At 41.1% G+C, this 16,607-nt stretch overlaps 4 protein-coding genes across 8 annotated transcripts in view; 1 reads left to right on the plus strand and 3 right to left on the minus strand.

Moving 5' to 3' along the window:
- The window catches only part of LOC119133530 (receptor tyrosine-protein kinase erbB-4-like), a 118,353-nt gene extending 115,646 nt beyond the window's left edge, over positions 1-2,707 (minus strand). For all 3 annotated transcript variants that reach the window (XM_037269486.1, XM_037269497.1, XM_037269476.1), the window contains exon 1: positions 2,349-2,707. In XM_037269486.1, the coding sequence (XP_037125381.1) occupies positions 2,349-2,412 (64 nt within the window). In that variant the 5' untranslated portion in view covers positions 2,413-2,707. The remainder of the gene's footprint in view (positions 1-2,348) is intronic.
- Positions 2,708-3,727: 1,020 nt separating this feature from the next.
- LOC119116184 (putative methyltransferase DDB_G0268948) lies at positions 3,728-6,022 on the minus strand. Its single transcript, XM_037241415.1, has 6 exons — positions 5,837-6,022; positions 5,543-5,703; positions 5,208-5,421; positions 4,921-5,024; positions 4,651-4,788; positions 3,728-4,273 (listed from the first exon to the last, which is right to left on the minus strand). Exons 1-6 carry the CDS (start codon positions 5,942-5,944, stop codon positions 4,186-4,188), a joined length of 813 nt encoding a protein of 270 aa, XP_037097310.1. The 5' UTR covers positions 5,945-6,022; the 3' UTR covers positions 3,728-4,185.
- Positions 6,023-7,982: 1,960 nt separating this feature from the next.
- LOC119116194 (receptor activity-modifying protein 1-like) lies at positions 7,983-11,350 on the plus strand. Of its 3 annotated transcripts, none has more exons than XM_037241435.1 (4): positions 7,983-8,271; positions 9,058-9,223; positions 9,520-9,806; positions 9,893-11,350. In XM_037241435.1, exons 1-3 carry the CDS (start codon positions 8,220-8,222, stop codon positions 9,773-9,775), a joined length of 474 nt encoding a protein of 157 aa, XP_037097330.1. In that variant the 5' UTR covers positions 7,983-8,219; the 3' UTR covers positions 9,776-9,806; positions 9,893-11,350. The 3 variants fall into 3 exon arrangements, with proteins under 3 accessions (XP_037097330.1, XP_037097321.1, XP_037097335.1); XM_037241426.1 differs by having other exon boundaries at positions 7,984-8,271; positions 9,520-9,789; positions 9,948-10,882; XM_037241440.1 differs by having other exon boundaries at positions 7,989-8,271; positions 9,100-9,223; positions 9,520-9,789; positions 9,948-10,882.
- Positions 10,158-12,665, minus strand: LOC119116176 (probable S-adenosylmethionine-dependent methyltransferase CRG1). Its single transcript, XM_037241404.1, has 6 exons — positions 12,468-12,665; positions 12,170-12,330; positions 11,677-11,890; positions 10,903-11,006; positions 10,454-10,591; positions 10,158-10,357 (listed from the first exon to the last, which is right to left on the minus strand). Exons 1-6 carry the CDS (start codon positions 12,657-12,659, stop codon positions 10,270-10,272), a joined length of 897 nt encoding a protein of 298 aa, XP_037097299.1. The 5' UTR covers positions 12,660-12,665; the 3' UTR covers positions 10,158-10,269.
- Between the last annotated feature and the right edge of the window lie 3,942 nt (positions 12,666-16,607).

Genomic DNA, 16,607 nt, shown 5'->3' on the forward strand with positions numbered 1-16,607 from the left:
TTGACGTAAAAAAAAAAAAGCTGACGGCGCACCACAAAAATAGCAGTGCCACAAAAAATAGACATGTAATTGAGAGTATCACGCCTCAATTTAATTATGTATTTATCCACCACCACCATTATGTCAGGCTGGTTTATTTATTTATTTATTTATTTATTTATTTATTTATTTAAGGTTTTGATGCTGCTTTTTTTTTTTCAATATGATCATCAATGAATGAGATTGGCCTGTATTGATTCGTCACATTTTTCAATTTTAGAGTTGCTTACTAATGATTATCTTAAGATTTTTTTTTATTTATCTAAATTTACCTATTTTCTAAAAATAACCTCATTTTCCATTTTTTTAGTTGACAAAATTCTTTCAAATTGACAATTTATTCAGTTACTGGTTTAGTCGGTATCGTGCTGTGTCAAGGACAGGCGGCAGGGGGCGCTACAGGCTGGTCAGCTGCAAAATACAAGCTGCGGGTGATCTTTTTTTTTTTGTGATGGGAAATGAAAGGCATCTTGATAATGTCTCACGGTGCAGTGGTTACAAAGAGTCCAAAGACCAAACGCCTGGCTCCTCATTATCATGACCCTCCTCAATATCACCCCCCACTCAAATACAAGTAGGATTGATTTGGACCTTCCCTTCCACATCCCTCCATGGCATACAAGTAAAAATCCCCAAGTGTGTCACAGAGCACAGATATGTATCAAGGTGCTGACTAATTTGGAGAATGATAAACTTGCCCCCCCCCCCCATTCATCCGTCATGCTGTCATGTAAAGGTCTAGACAAGTCTAGACTGATGCTATCAAGAAAAAAAGAAAAAAATAGCTTAATTAGATCGTAATAAATTCTCATTTCTGCCCGTGGTCTCCAAAGTTCTTGGCCAGCTCGGTGTGGACCAGCTGACACCCCGATGGTAATTTGAAACTGGCATTCAGCCGCCGCTCCAGCCCCCTTCGCAGACCACTGCACAGGCGTCTTCAAATGTCACCCAAACACGCACATGCCAAATCTGCATTTGTTCCTCTCTCTCACACACACACAAACACACACACATGCACTAACTGAACGCTCCAACTAAACGTGCAGATGATTTTCATAAATAAATAAAAAAAACTTGAATTTCTTAATGAACTGTGATAAGTCCAAAAAGATTATAATGGATCCCACCAAGATATAACAAATTACTTTCTGCTCTTTATAAACATACCAAGCTGTCAAAATGGTGTTCATGTGACCTTTGACCCTTTGAATGTTTAAATTAAAACTGATGAATTGAGGGAATTTTTCTTTCATTTCATATGAAATAAACCCCCAAAGAGGAACACCTGGGAACTTTGACGCAAACGCACACACACGGAGGAGATACTTTGCATGAAACACCGACATCTTCTCATTTACTTCAACATGTTAATCAAAGTAATGAATTTAATCGGCTCATTAACACCCACAAAGTTCCCAGAAGGCACAAAGCGGTTTCTTCTTGGGTGGAATTTGCATTACAGATATCCTGGCTGAGCGTGCATGCTAGCGACACAGTGAGGTTTCTTTTCCTGTCTTCTCTCTCTCTCTGTCACTCTCTTTCTTTCTCTCTCTCCACACGCTAGCATCCATCCATTAATGCATGTGTCAAATAGGCTGCATTCAGCTGCATTTAGCCCGAGGGGGAGTGTGTATATCTATGTGTGCGTGTGTGTCTGTGTGTGTGTGCATGCCTGAGAACTTCAACCCTCCTGGAGTAACAACATATCGTCACTTCTTCAGCTTGGCGTTTTGTTTGGAAATATAGTCCAACATTGATTCAATTGAAGCACTTTAGAAAGAAAATTCATGCATGGCTCATCAATCCCAACATTCTAATCCAAAACTGAACACTAAGTGATGGAAGTCTCTGAGAAAGCATAAGAAGGATCATCACGGCTTATAATAATTAAGAGCTGGGTCCAAAGCCGTCCAGCCGGCATTGAGTAGCGTGCAAACATCCTTCAGTGGCCAAAAGGAAGGAACATGAAGAGTGGATGGACTGTTAAGCAGGCGAGTGAGGAGATGCTGGACCACAAACGGACCTAACAGGAGTCACTGCATGACGATAAACGGAACATCTCCAATCTAGCTCAAAGTAATGGCCAATAAATGAAATATCCAAAAAGAGAACCTCGGACACGGTTCAACAAAATCAAAAAATGAAGGCAACCAAAAAGCAGTCCACATAACACAGAGGTAGCAATACGCGTCATGGTGAAGTTAAGCAAGTTTCTTTTCCACGCTAATGAGCCAATCGGTACGCTGAGTGTGTGATTAAACTCCGCCAAGGTGTTTTGGGCGCAGGAAAAAAATAAATAAATAACTTACCTGACTGCGCTGCGCTGGATCGGATGAGCAGCAAAGTAGCGAGGGCGCAGGCGAGGAACTTCATCTTGGAAAGACGGCTGATTATTCTTGTTAAACTCCCGCAACTCACATGTCCAATTAGGATATCCCGGTCTTGTGCAATAATCAAGGAAAATGGAGCGGGGCTCCTCTGGTAACCGCTTGGTCGCGCACCACCCGGCGCAGCCAGCCAGCGCACAGCCTTTACGCGCCGCTTGCTTGTGTTTGTTTACTAGTTCCCAGGCTGCCGCTCGGATCGCTTTCCACTGTGGATCTACTGTGAGAAAGGACGCCCGCACGCTGACACGCTGTCGGTGGCAGCTTGGGCGCGCGCGCGTGTCCGTGCGCGTCCACTTGTGTGCGCTGGGTATGAACACGCCTCCGCAATGTGACAGACACTTCACACAGCCAATTACAACAGCTAATAGACTTTTTTTTTTTTTAAACACTTGGTCTGGTTTGAAGGTTCGCCTACGTCACTGATCAGCTTCCGTGGAAATACAGCAGGCGTGTGATTATGACCTGCGGCCGGAAGGTTGGAAGGTCACCTGTGCACATACGCACGTTTTCACGTTGCTGGATTACGAGAATGCAGCATAGGAGTGTGTGGCCAAACTTTTGTGTTCGTGGGCCAAAACGGACGTTCAGGCATAAAGTTAAAAAAAAAAAAAAAAAAAGCATGACTAGTAAATTGGGTTATACTATATGCATAATATGAATATGTCTTTTTTTTATATAATAAAATCTTTCATCTTTAACTACTGTGACTTTTTATTTCATACAATGTATCAGTTCATTCAGTAAGATAAATAAATACAAAAAATACAAGAATGAATAAATCAACTCTGATTTACTACGTTCACTAGTAAATCCCCCCCGAAAGTGACTTGATGTAAAAGCTCAGTGGGGCCAAAGAACAGAGCCAGCTTTAAATGTGGTCCCAAGGCCATACTGTGCCCACACAAAAAAAACCTTGATTTAAATAGGTTGTTGTGTATGTATTTGTATTTTGTGATTTAAAGTGAAAGCCTCAACTTAATGAGCTATGTTAAATAAACTGAAATGATAATTAGGAATGGTTGTTTAATGCTAGCAGATGGCAGAAGGCCATAAAACATTTTTTTTTTTAATATGGGTGCTCATTAAAAGCTGAGCGAGAAAATGCTACAGCACAATCCTTTTCTGTGCTATTCTGTGAAATATTATATTAATTTAATTAAATATACTAACAATGCAAGATGAAATCCATATTTATGCGGACTGAAAAAAATCGAGCATGAACGTATTCTTCTATTTATTTGAATGTTAAGAGTTTTCACTAGAGTCTCAGTGTAACGAATCTGCGCAGTAAATTAATGTTCATATGTGATGAATGGAACATGACAGAGCCGGCCGGTGTGGCTACAGTCAAACTTAAAGTCGAGTTGCTGGACGATGGAGCCACCAAATATGTAAATCGTGCGCTTTCCTCTGCTACCATCTAGCGAATTTTACGGAGAAACGCGTAAAATTAGCGTTAGTATTCACCATGAACACTAGAGGGCGCTGTAATTTACTTGAGAGGGGGAAAATTCCATTAGTAAATCTGCAAAGGATAAAATGAAAAAATATTTAAAAATGTATAGCATCATTTGAAGGATGCCAATCAAAACACAATGCAAAAAAAAAAAAAAAACAGCCTTCATGGGTTTTTTTGTATCGCTTTAGCTTTATTCAAAGGTAGGCAGGCTGAGGGGCATTTTCTTCTGCAACTCTTTTCAGTCTAACCACAATAGTGATCCTTGGTTTATAGTATTTAAATTTCTATAATACAAAAGGATTATGGTTTTCGTGCCAGAATGTAGAAATACTTGCTCACAATGGTGAGCTCCACGTCTGGCGAGGACACCTGCATGGCAGCCATCAGCCTGAAACAAAAGACAGTTTAAGTTTATAATCGATGTCGAGAAAAAATTGCCTCAGGTTTTAATTTTAAAAAATCAATCAATGAATAATAATAATCATCATCATAATAATGATAATAGCTCTATTTATACGATATGGCGGCCTTTCAAGGGACCAAAGGACACATTTATTATCCTGCTCTCTCTGCTGGCTCCATTGTATGACATTGACTATCTTATCTAAGATTTCAATAGCGGTAAATTATTCCTGACAAACAAAGCAGCGATGTAGAATGTATAAGCACTGATATGTTAAGTGTGTGTGTCGGGGGGGTTATGGAGTTCAATGTTTAGCGGCAAGCTAACTGTGGTTAGTTGAAGAGTACATGTAAATGTCTGACTTGTTTCTGATGTCATCAGAGAGACGCTTGGCCTCGGTGGCATCCTGGCTCTTCATTGTCTGGTAACTAGTAAATGTCTCTACCAAACCAATGTAACCGTTTACTGTCGCCGTCCTGTAAATGTTTTGACAGCCGTTCCTGGATACACAAAAAAAATTATCAGTTGACTTTTATTTGTTTGTGAACAAATATTTGGGACTCCACTTGCGTCACCAGAATGTTAGAGAAAAAAAAAACACTAGTGTGGAATGCGAAAGATGGGACACTCACCACTCTTTGTCCGGAAAGGGGCAGGAGTCAAACATGTCCAAGTAGGTTTGTGAAGAACAGGTGCCCAGACAAGGATTTTTGTAGGGGAACAGAGCTGCATAAAACTAATCATAAACAATAATTCAAGACACTTATGCATCATCCTACATCATCAGGGCAAACCATTCAGTAGTTCTGAAGCACAAAAATGAACTATAGTCTGATTTGTGATATTTGATTTAAAATCCACTAATTGAATGAAATCACACTGCTGTGGTGAAATTCATTGTGTCAATGGTTCTGTTCACCTCTTTGCAGATGTTGTTAAGTGCGCTGGTGGCGTCGCCGTACTCCAGCTCCATGTCCATGGTGTAACTCAGCAGGGCCAGGCAGCCGTTGGGCTTCAGGACCCGCTCAGCCTCCTTCAGGAACCGAGGCCGATCAAACCAGTGGGCTGCCGTCATGGCCGTCAGGAGGTCCACCTGGCCGGACTCAAACGGCAGTTCTTCAGCGGGACTCTGCCTGGAATCAGGAGGGGGGTAGAAGTTAAAAAATAATCGGGCTTGCAGTTAAACTTAAGTGAATCTTGACAATAATTGAATTATTAACAACACATTCCAGTTTCATGCTGCTTTCATCTCACCTGTACGAGACATTTGGGGAAGTGCTATGGGCCCGAGCCAGCTCCAGTTGGGCGGGGCTCACGTCTGTTCCAACGACCTGCTTGAAGAACGGAGCCAAGAGTACGGTTCCCTTCCCGTTCCCACAGCCAACATCCACTGCAAGATTGAACTTGTTTTGCACCTAGAAGAGCATTTACAACATTCAAATGAACTATTAAAAAATCTCTTTCATTTAGACCGTTTTAAAAATACAAACTATCATTTGTTATTGGTTATCTGAATGATTGCAGTCTCATGAAATAATAAAAACATACCTTTGGTCCCATAAAGTCCATAATCTTGTTGATGAGTTCATAAGGGGTCACTCTATACTGCAGGTAGGCCGCCACATGGTCACTTTCTTCAAACAACCTAAAGGCCATGACGTCCCGGCAGATGCAAGCGACAGACTGATCTGGGCAACCTCGCTACTCTTCTATATCAACACGTCAACAAATTCTTGCAACATTAAGGTGGGTTGGGTTTGTGTGGGTAGTTTTTTTTTTTTATACCCCTGCACTGGCGTTATAAGAGCAGTAGAGAGCAGCATTGGAACACCCATCATTCTCTGCCTGAGGATAAAGAGGTTATCATGGCTCATTCACTGAGCCAGGACTGCAGTGGGAATTTTCAGCCATGCAGTTTCAGGGCTGAGATTTTGTTCAAAACATTTTTATAACAATTACTGTAGCAATCAAAAGTAACTTTCCATTCCCTACAAGCACTTTTATATTGAATTCGATTTAAAAAAAAAAATCCCCTTGAATGTGTTCACCAGATCACGTGTTTATTCGAACATGTCAGAATTGGGCAAAGGGGCAAAAAAAAGTACCATAACATTGAATTAGACATTTTATACATTCATCAAAGTTGTAACACAGTAGCTTGTGTTAAAATGGGGCTGATTGGTGTCTAGATCTGAAATTGAAACCACACCTCTATGGACTAATTGATATTGACAGGTTTATTATAGTCAAGACAATTTTCCTCCATGCTTGCGTCATGACAGAATCAAAGTTAGCTTTCCAGCACATACCTGACTTGAGCAGCAAACTCATATTGTCGAAAAGGTGTCAATTGTGGCCTTTCCTCTGCTCCCGCCTACCGAATTTGACCGAGAAATGCGTAACATTGGTGTTAGTTAACATAATGGCCAGAAGAGGGCGCTGTAATATCAGGTGAAAACATCCGCAATGCTCCGTTGTCACCTGGACCGGAAATTCCGCACCTTTATTGAGCTAAGGGTTGTTTTACCTTCTGTCAGCTTTTGAAAGTGAATTTCATTGGTCTGCCTGCCACTACACATTGTCATAAATGAACAAAGACATAAATTCCAAATGCAAAAAGCATTCTATGCTATTTTAAACTACAGTGATCCCTCGCTACTTCGCGTTTCGTTTATCGCGGCTTCATCGCGGATTTTCTTTTCCAAATAAAAAAACATTTAAAAGTCAAAATAAAACTTCTAACTTGAGGAAACATGTGTCTAACCTTTAGGACAATGTAGTATTGCTCCAAATGTCCGTTTACATTCCTTTAGAAGTCCGTTTTCACGTGTTAGCACGGTCGCAAATTAGCATCTTTCGCTAACTCGTTAGCCTGCCCAGTACTTGTTGGTGACCGTACTTCGCCGGGTTTCACTTATCGTGGGTGGTTTTTGGAACCAATTATCCACGATGAACGAGGGATTACTGTATATTCTTGCTCTTCAGTACCTTGACGATCAAAAGGTTACAAATTCCATAACAACACAGTCACCCAAATAAACCAGATTTATATTGTGACAGCAAGCAAACAGCTATCAAAAACATCTTGCGCTAGTTAGTTTGTCAATTAGTTACCAACATCAGTTGGTAATCATTTTGATTTTGTAAAGAGATGCTACATGGTTGCTAAGGGGAAGATGCTAACCCTTTAGCAGGCAACAAGCAACTGCTAACCAGCGACACATTTCTTGCTTTGTCTCAATAGAATTCCGAGAGAGCAAGAAAAATATATCGTCCAACACACACTAAAACGAATGACACATTTACCATGTACAAAACAATGTTCCTAACAATCTCCAAGGTCGTCAAGCTACATATCCAGTCGCCTGATCTGGCGCAGATCAAAACATTACAGCTAGGAATGGAACAATAACATTCAACTTGACAAACATGTTGTTTAGTCCTGGCAGCGGGCTAAAATCATCATCCTAGGAAAGCTACAGTCCAGTGCAACTTCTTTAAATAAAAAGAGAAGACATGACAAAGCTGAATTACAGTTTACCCAATGAGTATGAATCACATTGACACAAGTCGGTGACTTTGCGTCTCAGTTGCCAACGACTGTCATGTCACACGACTAATTTTGGTTTCTGACTTTGTTGTTGTGTCCCCTGTGAGCAACTTCGGAGGAGGGGGGGGAAGGCAGCCGGCCGGGCAAGGAATCAAATGACAGTCAGTGCTGCTATGATTGGGGGGTGGCTTCCCACTGTGGAAGGTCAAGGCACTTTTTTTTTTACGTCCCGTCGAGCACACAGCCACAATCACTCAGTTGTCGGTGTCATCATCTGGTTTTTGTCAACACTACATCAGAAGGTAAGAAAGAGAAGAGCGAATGAATATCCACAGTTGATCTCAGGCCAGTAAACAAAAACGTGCTGGAGCTGCTTTCATCATGGAGAGCAGTTGGTTGCTCAAGGCGGTTTGCGTTGTGTTCTTCATCAACGGTGAGTATTTGTCAAGAAAAGATATCAAATTCATTCAAACTTGCTTATGTAACGTTTGTCCACTCCTGTCTGTTTTTCTGTCACTTTCTGTGTCGAAATGTTTGGACGTTTTTGTGCAGGATCTCAAATCAAATGTAGGGGCGGAAATAATTCAAATAAAACCCATTCATGTTATAATATATATAGTATTTCGGATGATTGCTCAAACAGCACTTGGTAGATTGGTGACTTGAGAGAGGTTAGTTAGACACTAAGAGGTGCTTCAAGTCAGTCAAGTCCCACTGAGACAACCCTGCATGTAAATAGTACATTCTAAACATTCTTGAAAGATATTTGCCGTGACGCATTTGTGGATTGGTGTCTAAACTGTCAGATCCGCCGGCATGAGCAGCAACTTTGTCCTGCCAGATCACATGAAGGGAAAATTGGACCACACAAATTTGACCTGGAGTTAACCTTTGGAATAGCAGCAAAGGAAAAGTCATGTTGTTGTTGATGTTCTTGATTTTGGACTTGCTAGCTTCAGAATTTGTCTTCATTTTAATAAGCTCACTTTTCAGTTTCATTTAAATCACCCTGCAAGGTTGGCAAACATCCCTAGATCACAAACCGGTTTAGATGAGCGCTTTAGGCCTTGCCGTTTGGGGAATTCCGCAAATCTAAGAAGGTCAAGGGTTTGCGCAATTATCTTGTGTGAAGAAGATGATGTTACTAGCGACGCAGTAACTGACAGATGACAAACAAGGAGGGGGAGAACCAGGATGCAAACTTGTGTTCGTTATACAGATGAGTTGTCGGAAAGTTCGACTCATCATCATTTCCCTTCAGGCGTGTCTGGCTGCGACCGAGGAGTCTATGAGAACGTCATCGACGATTTCTGTTTGGTTAAGTTCAAGTCGGACATGGGGGCAATAGACAAACGTCTGTGGTGCAGCTGGCCGGACACCACGCAGTGAGTAAAGAGGCCTCGCACGGGGGATTCACACGTGATTCTTGTGAGGGGTCAAATCTTTTTTTTTATGTCAAATAAGAGCACAAGAGCTGGTCAAACTTGTGTTGTTGCGTTCAGTAAAATGAGAATGTCGGGCATGTGAGCCAAGAGCATTCTTTCTCTCGCCATTGCTATCTGACATTAAATGAAATTAAAAAAAAAAATAAAAATTTGAAAATTTTAATTAATTAGAAAAAATACAAATAAAAAAAGAAGTCACCTCCCTGACCCTTGACCTCCATTTTCCGATGCTACAGGATCTATGAGGATCTGACTAACTGCACCTACCAGGTGGCCCTGAGTATGGACTGCTTCTGGCCCGATCAGATAGTCGACCGCTTCTTTGCGAGGATCCACAGAGACTACTTTCTGGACTGCCCGCCGACCGGCCGGCTCATCCGCGACCCGCCGGCTAGTGTCCTTGCTCCATTCATCGGTGTGCCCATATTGGTCACCTTGCTCGTGACAGCCCTGGTGGTGTGGAGGAGTAAACACACAGAGGGTGTTCTATAGCAACACTTCTACATGGACGCCTTTTTTTTTTTAACCTGGTACAATGTACAGCTTGGAACTGTAAATCCATATCTGTCTCTTAAAGTGGCAGCTGTATCAGCTACACACAAGTGTAAATGTGGTGACATCATAATTCGACAAAATATGTGAGCAGGATATTCACATGCTCGTCAAAAAGCGGTGACTTATGTTATTCTTTTTCAAACATCCCTTTAAGTGAAGCTGATCTTAACTCATCCACTGCCAGCCAAGTTAAAATGGATCTTTGACGTCAATAGCCGTCAATGGTAGTAAACGAGTTAATAATCTCTTGCAAAGGAATTAAGTATAAGACTGAAAGGATTTTAGAATGAAAAAACACAATGCAAAAGAAAACAGCCTCCATTTTTGTAGTTTAGCTTTATTCAAAAGTATGCGGGCTAAGGAGTATTTCTTTTTGTAACTCTTAACAGATCCTTGGTTTATAGTATTTCTATTACTATAATACAAAAGGATCACGGTTTTCGTGCCAGCATGTAGAAATACTTGATCTTCATAGTGAGCTCCGTGTCTGGCGAGGACACCTGCATGGCAGCCATCAGCCTGAAACGAAAGACGAGTTAAATTCAATATTGGTCGAGAGAAACAAAGAGTATGTCAGCAACAGCGGTAAACAAAGCAGTGATTGCAATGTCTCACTTGTTTCTGATGTTGTCAGAGAGTCGCTCGGCCTTGATGGCATCCTGGCTCTTCAGATTCTGGTAGTTAGTAAATGTCTCTATCAAACCGATAAAACTGTTTACAGTCACCGTCCTGTAAATATTTTGACAGCCGTTCCTAGATGCACACAAAATGGAGAAGGAAAATTTAAAAGGGCCATTCTGTGCAAATGTTATTTTTTTATATACAAATAGTTGGTACTCCTAGGTACCTGCCTAGCCATAAAGTTAAAATAATTAAACACAAGTATGTCTTGGTAAATAACGAAAATTATTTTCTGAATAATTGACCAATCACGACCCACCGACTGCTACAACACTCCTTGAGGTTCTTTGATTTAAAAAAAAAAATCTATTAAGACATATCGGGACTATTTTGAATTGTGATAAAATTGCATTATTATAGAATCAAAAAAATAGTACACTCACCACTCTTTTTCCGGGAAGGAGCAGGAGTCAAACATGTCGAAGTAAATTTGTGACGGACAGGAGCCCAGACAAGGGTGATTAAAAGGAAGCAGAGCTGCATAAAACTAATCATGAAAAATCATGACAAAAACATCACAAGTCACTAAAGCAAACCTGTCAGAATTTCTGAAACACAAAAACAAATTCAATTTCTTCATAGTTAACAGCCAATCGGAGTGACCGATCGGAGTGACCAATCGGAGTGACCGATCGGAGCGACCGATCGGAGCGACCGATCGTCACAAATCAAATTCAAATCAGACTCAAAATGCATAATGACACAAAATTTTCATCAGTCTTTGCCATCATTCTGCTTGTATGATGAGTGTGTGTGCAAGATTGGCATATGTGTGGATTTGATTTCATAAAAACTTGACTGTGGCTGGTGTTATAAACATTGACTTTTCAACCAGGTGTTTGTTTGTTATGGTGTGAAACTAAATTGACTGTAAGCATCAGATGCATTCATCTAAACTCCACATTTATAGTTTGATTATGTAGTTAGTATAAAAAGAATACTGCATCCATGTTAACATGACAGAAAAATTCCGGTTTTAAAAATGTTCCCTGAGGTAAGGGGGGTGACCAAAGTGCTGGCTACGCCCAAGAAAATTGGAAGGGCCACTCAGAAATGACAATGCAAACATAAAACAACAATGGGCCACATTTCTTCTGTTCCAGAACAAGAATCAGAAAATAGTTTTGGGTCAGAAGATAAAAAAAAAAAGATTTTACCTCTTTACAGATGTTGTTAAGTGCGCTCGTGGCGTCTCCGTACTCCAGCTCCTTTTCCATGAAGTTGCCTAGCACGGCCAGGCAGCCCTCGGGCTTCAGTACCCGCTCAACCTCCTTCAGGAACCGAGGCCGATCAAACCAGTGGGCCGCCGTCATGGCCGTTACGAGGTCCACCCGGCTGGACTTAAACGGCAGTTCTTCTGCGGGACTCGGCCTGGATGTCAGAGGCGGCCGTAAGGAGTAACGTGGAGGAGAGGGTGGAGAGACGTTAGAACATGGCTGGGAAAAAAAAAAAAAAAAAAGCATAAACCACAGAGCCTAAAGGAATACTGGAATTCTTGATGTAAACGATCGTCGTAAATTCTCGGCGTAGACGTGTTAAGACACAGAAACTGTAATAAAAACGAAAACAAATGGGCTTGCAGTTCAAATTTGTATCTCGGCCAATTTTTGCAACATAAATAACTGATTTGTCCCCCTGCTTTCATCTCACCTGTACGAGACATTTGGGGAAGCGCTATGGGCCCGAGCCAGCTCCAGTTGAGCGGGGCTCACGTCTGTCCCAACGACCTGCTTGAAGAACGGAGCCAAGAGTACGGTTCCCTTCCCGTTTCCACAGCCCACATCCACTGCCAGGTTAAACTTGTTTTGCCTCTAGAAGGGAATTTACAACATTAACTATAAACAGTAGCTTTCATTTACGCCGTTTTTAAATTGGGTTTTAAAATCCCAAAATCATTTGTTATTGCTTATCTGAATGATTGCAGTCTCATGAAATAATAAAAACATACCTTTGGTCCCATAAAATCCAGAATCTTGTTGATGAATTCATAAGGGGTCACTCTATACTGCAGGTAGGCCGCCACATGAGCGCTTTCCTCAAACAACCGAAAGGCCATGACGTCCTGGCAGATGCAAGCCACAGACTGATCATACTTGACTCTACTCCACGTCAGGTAAACCTCAGGATGGGTTGGTTTCATTTTTTTTGTTGGATTTTTTTTTCTGCCCCTGCACTTGCATTATACGAGCAGTAGAGGGCAGCATTAAAACGTGCATCCTTGACATATTTGTGGCAAAAGTTCTTTTCCTTCCTCTGAACTATCTGCATTCCTGAATGAAAATAAATGAAATGTGTAGCTGGCTGTCTGCAATGCTTCCATTAGAAAATATAGACTTGAATGCTGTGCTACTTTTAAATCTTCCTGAATCCAGTGTCAAGTGGGTGAGGTTTTTGGAAATTTCAAAAGGTGAGCTTCCACTGCAGCTGCTCTGTGAAATTCATGAAGCCATCTTTATTTTTGAGTTATGCGCAGCCTATGAGCATCAATCCCTTGACCCTTTATTTGAAGTGCAAATTTGAAGGAGAGGCCGTAATCCCACTCCGACAGAGGGAAGGTGTTTGGTTTTGACAATAGAAATGGATTAAACAGTTTACATTAAAGGCCACTTTAATTGAACTAATCAATCCTGATTCTGCTGCCATAAGATAACGGATGAATGGGACAGATAAAGTATGTAGGTCATGGATGGGGGCGGGGAGGTTTTTGGTGGACATTCACACCAAGCAAAGGCTGATTCTGAGCCAAATGGATTGACTTCTTCTGCTATTTACCAGAATAGTTTTTCATGGCGGTCTCACGCTGAAGATGTTCTGCTCCAGACTTCTCCCGCTCTCGCTATCAGAACCACCCGCAGTGTTCTACTTAATTCCGCCACCATCAGTTTCTTGGTGAACTCCATGTCCACCTGTCTTGCGCAATCAATAGTGACAGAAAACAAGCACGGTAGCAGTGACCTTTCCATTCTACCTGTTAGTGACGTGAGGTCGTTAAACTCAGCTGTTTAATTAGCAGGAGGATGGCAATCAAGGAAGAGTCTCGGATCTCTTCGGGCACGGACATGGATCAATGGCCATCGGGGAGCCTTTAGGTGCTGCGGCAACACGACTTTGCCGTGCTCGGAATGCAAAAGAAAACACAATGAGGAAGAAAACACAATGGGCTCATAAAAACGTCCGTACTGAAACATGAGTCTTTGGAAAGCGCACTCAACTTGCGAGCTACATATGGGTGGTTCTCAGAAAGTGTGGTACGACTTGACGGTCAAACGGTTAATACCGTATTGGCCCGAATAAAGGACGACCCTGATTATAAGACGACCCCCTCTCAAGTTTGAAAAAGGACTTTTTGAACACCAAATTGAATTTTTATACAGAAAATGATTACAGTACATCTGAAACAAATGATGATAACAATGTATTTGAGAGAAAAAGCATGTTATTTTGCCTCATTCAACTGTCAATCACATCTTAATAGCTCAACATTTAAATACCGTTTTTCCCATGTATAATGCGCAAAATCTAACTAATTTATTGTCCTAAAATCTGGGGTGCGCATTATACATGGGTTAAATTTTTATTTATTTTTTTGACACGTCAGCTATATAAAGAGCGAGAGTTCAGTTCTCTACCTAAATGCGTATTACAGGTAATATTTTATTTCACAACACTTTGCCTTGTTCCTTTCTTCTCTGCTGTTCACTTCAAACACGCTCCATACGAACGCAATGCTCTTGTATCAGACGCTTGCTCGATCACCTGCTCGTTTGCTGTCACAATGTACCCTACACAAATCCGAAACATTTCTTCGCTATCGAGTTTGCTAGCGCATGCGCAGTGATACTGACCGGCAGAATAACAACCGGTTGTTCCCAAAGATGATCTTTTTTCTGAAATAATTTTACGTTTACGGACTTAAGTAGGAGTCAAAATTTGGCTGCGTATTATACATGGGTACAGGCTTTTTTCCAGCATCGACATGCCATTTTTAGGGTGCGTATTATACATGGGAAAAAACGGTATGTAAACTAAACTGCAATCACATTTGCAAATGAATGGCTTCTGGTTTTTCCATTTTCTGTTATCTCTTCTCTCATTTTCTTCCCTTTTCTTTCTTTCTTACCGCTAGTTTTTATTTTTCTTCTTCGTGCTACCGCTATATATATTTTTATTCTTCAGGACAGGGGTTCGCTTTGGCCTGGGGAGTTAAGATCAGCATTCGCTTTAAATAAATCTGGCGCCATCTAGCGTTGTGAATGGGTATAATGTCTAGACCTCGAATGTAAGACGACCCCCACTTTTTCAGTCTTATTTCAATGCAAAAAACACCGTCTTATATTCGGGCCAATACGGTATGTATATATATATATATATATATGTATAAAAACTTCACAAGGCTGCAATAATGGCAAGCTAAAGTGTCTTAGCACCTTGGCAACGCACACATTTTAACTTGCCTGCAAGCAATCACGCATCCAAACACCTGCTGAGCTACGAAAGCAAGCAAGAAGCATAAAAAAGAATCCCAATGCTCAAGTCTGTTGCTCTATTTTTACAGCAAGAGAGTGAAAGAACTGCATAATGCATGACAGCTCTGTGGAGCGCTGAAGACTCGCTCGTCCACCACAAGCCCAGGTTGGCTTTGCGGGTCTAAGACCTTATTAGTGTGTATGCAGGCTTAAGTCCGTTCCAGTTCTGGCTTGGTCTTGTTTGCCCAACAAATGGCTGGAAGCGTTTCCGAGCGAAACAGGTGATTAGACTGGTTTGGCTCAAAATAACTATTCATTTATTCTTCACATCACACACACACACAAAAAAACAGCCCACTAGAATCCAGTAGCTCACCAGAATCCCAAATTCAAGGATACCAAGAATAGAAAAGAATGTCTCACACAACAAAGTGAGATTTAAGAAGGCAAAATACCTCACAGGAGCAAAGATAGACGTCGCTCAAAGTAGCAAATAGATGGAAGCTTAATAGGGAATGCTACTCTGCAACCCTTAGCGTGATTAAGCTTTAATTACAGAGGCCCACGGTGACACATTCCCTATAATTGTAACTATCGAAGCACTCGGCTGCGGCTTGCACAAAATCAAAAGCCCCTCCCCCACCCGCCGATTGCTTGTTGATGTAAATGGCCTCTCGTTGATGAAACGGTGCCTCGGGCATTTCTTCCAAAATACCGCATGAATCTTGATGAGATAACGCGAGGTGTGTCAAAGTGTGACATTTAGTTCTCATGTTGGACTTTTCACTTTCAATTTCTGTTTTAGACCATTTCTGTGTGACTGTCGGGGTACAGGACTTTTTTGTGTGGTTTTGTTATTTACAGACTGTTAAAATGAATAATCAAACATATGTTGATCTGTAGTGATCCTCTCATGGATTAAAAAACTAATTTATATCATTTAGGCAAACTTTTGAACTCGTATGACTCTTCATACGTATCTAAGTAATATAGAACAGAGCAGGCTGAACATTTCTAATTGGCAAATGTACCTATTTCAGATTATGAACAATAAAAGAATAAATTGTTGCTAATCGTGCAATAACTTTTGTATTTGTGTGCAAACTGTTTGATCAACTGGAAGAAAAAAAAATTATGGACAAAGTGATTAAATAGAAGTCGTTTTGTGACACAGAGGACGGAACTGGTTAATTCTCAACACCATGTGACTTGTGATCCTTTCGCACCACTTGATAATCCTCAATTCACTGCAATAAAATTCCCATTCACCTTTCGTCTGTGATTGACAGACGACCGATGCCGCCAGCTCTAATTTAGCTTTAACTCCTGCCGTGACCCCGAAACGGATATGGATGAAAGCGTGTTTATCAAGACAGCTTTTCAATTCTTTGCCGAATATACCGCTCGGGATATGAGCCGTAATAGCGGGATTTAAAAAAAAAAATGTGCTGGTGTCCTGCAGTTGGAGTATTTAGCTGGTTTTACTGTGAACGTGTTTAAAAAAAAAATAAAAAATGATTCCATTAGTTCTCATGCAGGAGTCGATGATGTAGGTACAGTTATAAGATGGCCGTTTTGTAATTACTGAGAAAAGAACATTATGTTGAACCGATACAAGTAAG

The sequence above is a fragment of the Syngnathus acus genome, chromosome 2, assembly GCF_901709675.1.
Source record: "Syngnathus acus chromosome 2, fSynAcu1.2, whole genome shotgun sequence".
Lineage (NCBI taxonomy): Eukaryota > Metazoa > Chordata > Actinopteri > Syngnathiformes > Syngnathidae > Syngnathus > Syngnathus acus.

Bases quoted from the DNA above. Each gene is read 5' to 3' on its own strand.
- LOC119116184 (XM_037241415.1), bottom strand. From the start codon at position 5,944: ATGGCCTTTAGGTTGTTTGAAGAAAGTGACCATGTGGCGGCCTACCTG. The intron at 5,025-5,207 runs GTGAACAGAACC...GTTTATGATTAG, and splicing joins TTAACAACATCTGCAAAGAG to TTTTATGCAGCTCTGTTCCC. The intron at 4,789-4,920 runs GTGAGTGTCCCA...TTGTGTATCCAG, and splicing joins CCCTTTCCGGACAAAGAGTG to GAACGGCTGTCAAAACATTT.
- LOC119116194 (XM_037241435.1), top strand. From the start codon at position 8,220: ATGGAGAGCAGTTGGTTGCTCAAGGCGGTTTGCGTTGTGTTCTTCATC. The intron at 8,272-9,057 runs GTGAGTATTTGT...TTCGTTATACAG, and splicing joins CGTTGTGTTCTTCATCAACG to ATGAGTTGTCGGAAAGTTCG. The intron at 9,224-9,519 runs GTGAGTAAAGAG...CCGATGCTACAG, and splicing joins AGCTGGCCGGACACCACGCA to GATCTATGAGGATCTGACTA.
- LOC119116176 (XM_037241404.1), bottom strand. From the start codon at position 12,659: ATGAAACCAACCCATCCTGAGGTTTACCTGACGTGGAGTAGAGTCAAG. The intron at 11,891-12,169 runs GTGAGATGAAAG...TCTGACATCCAG, and splicing joins TCCCCAAATGTCTCGTACAG to GCCGAGTCCCGCAGAAGAAC. The intron at 11,007-11,676 runs GTAAAATCTTTT...TTTCATGATTAG, and splicing joins TTAACAACATCTGTAAAGAG to TTTTATGCAGCTCTGCTTCC.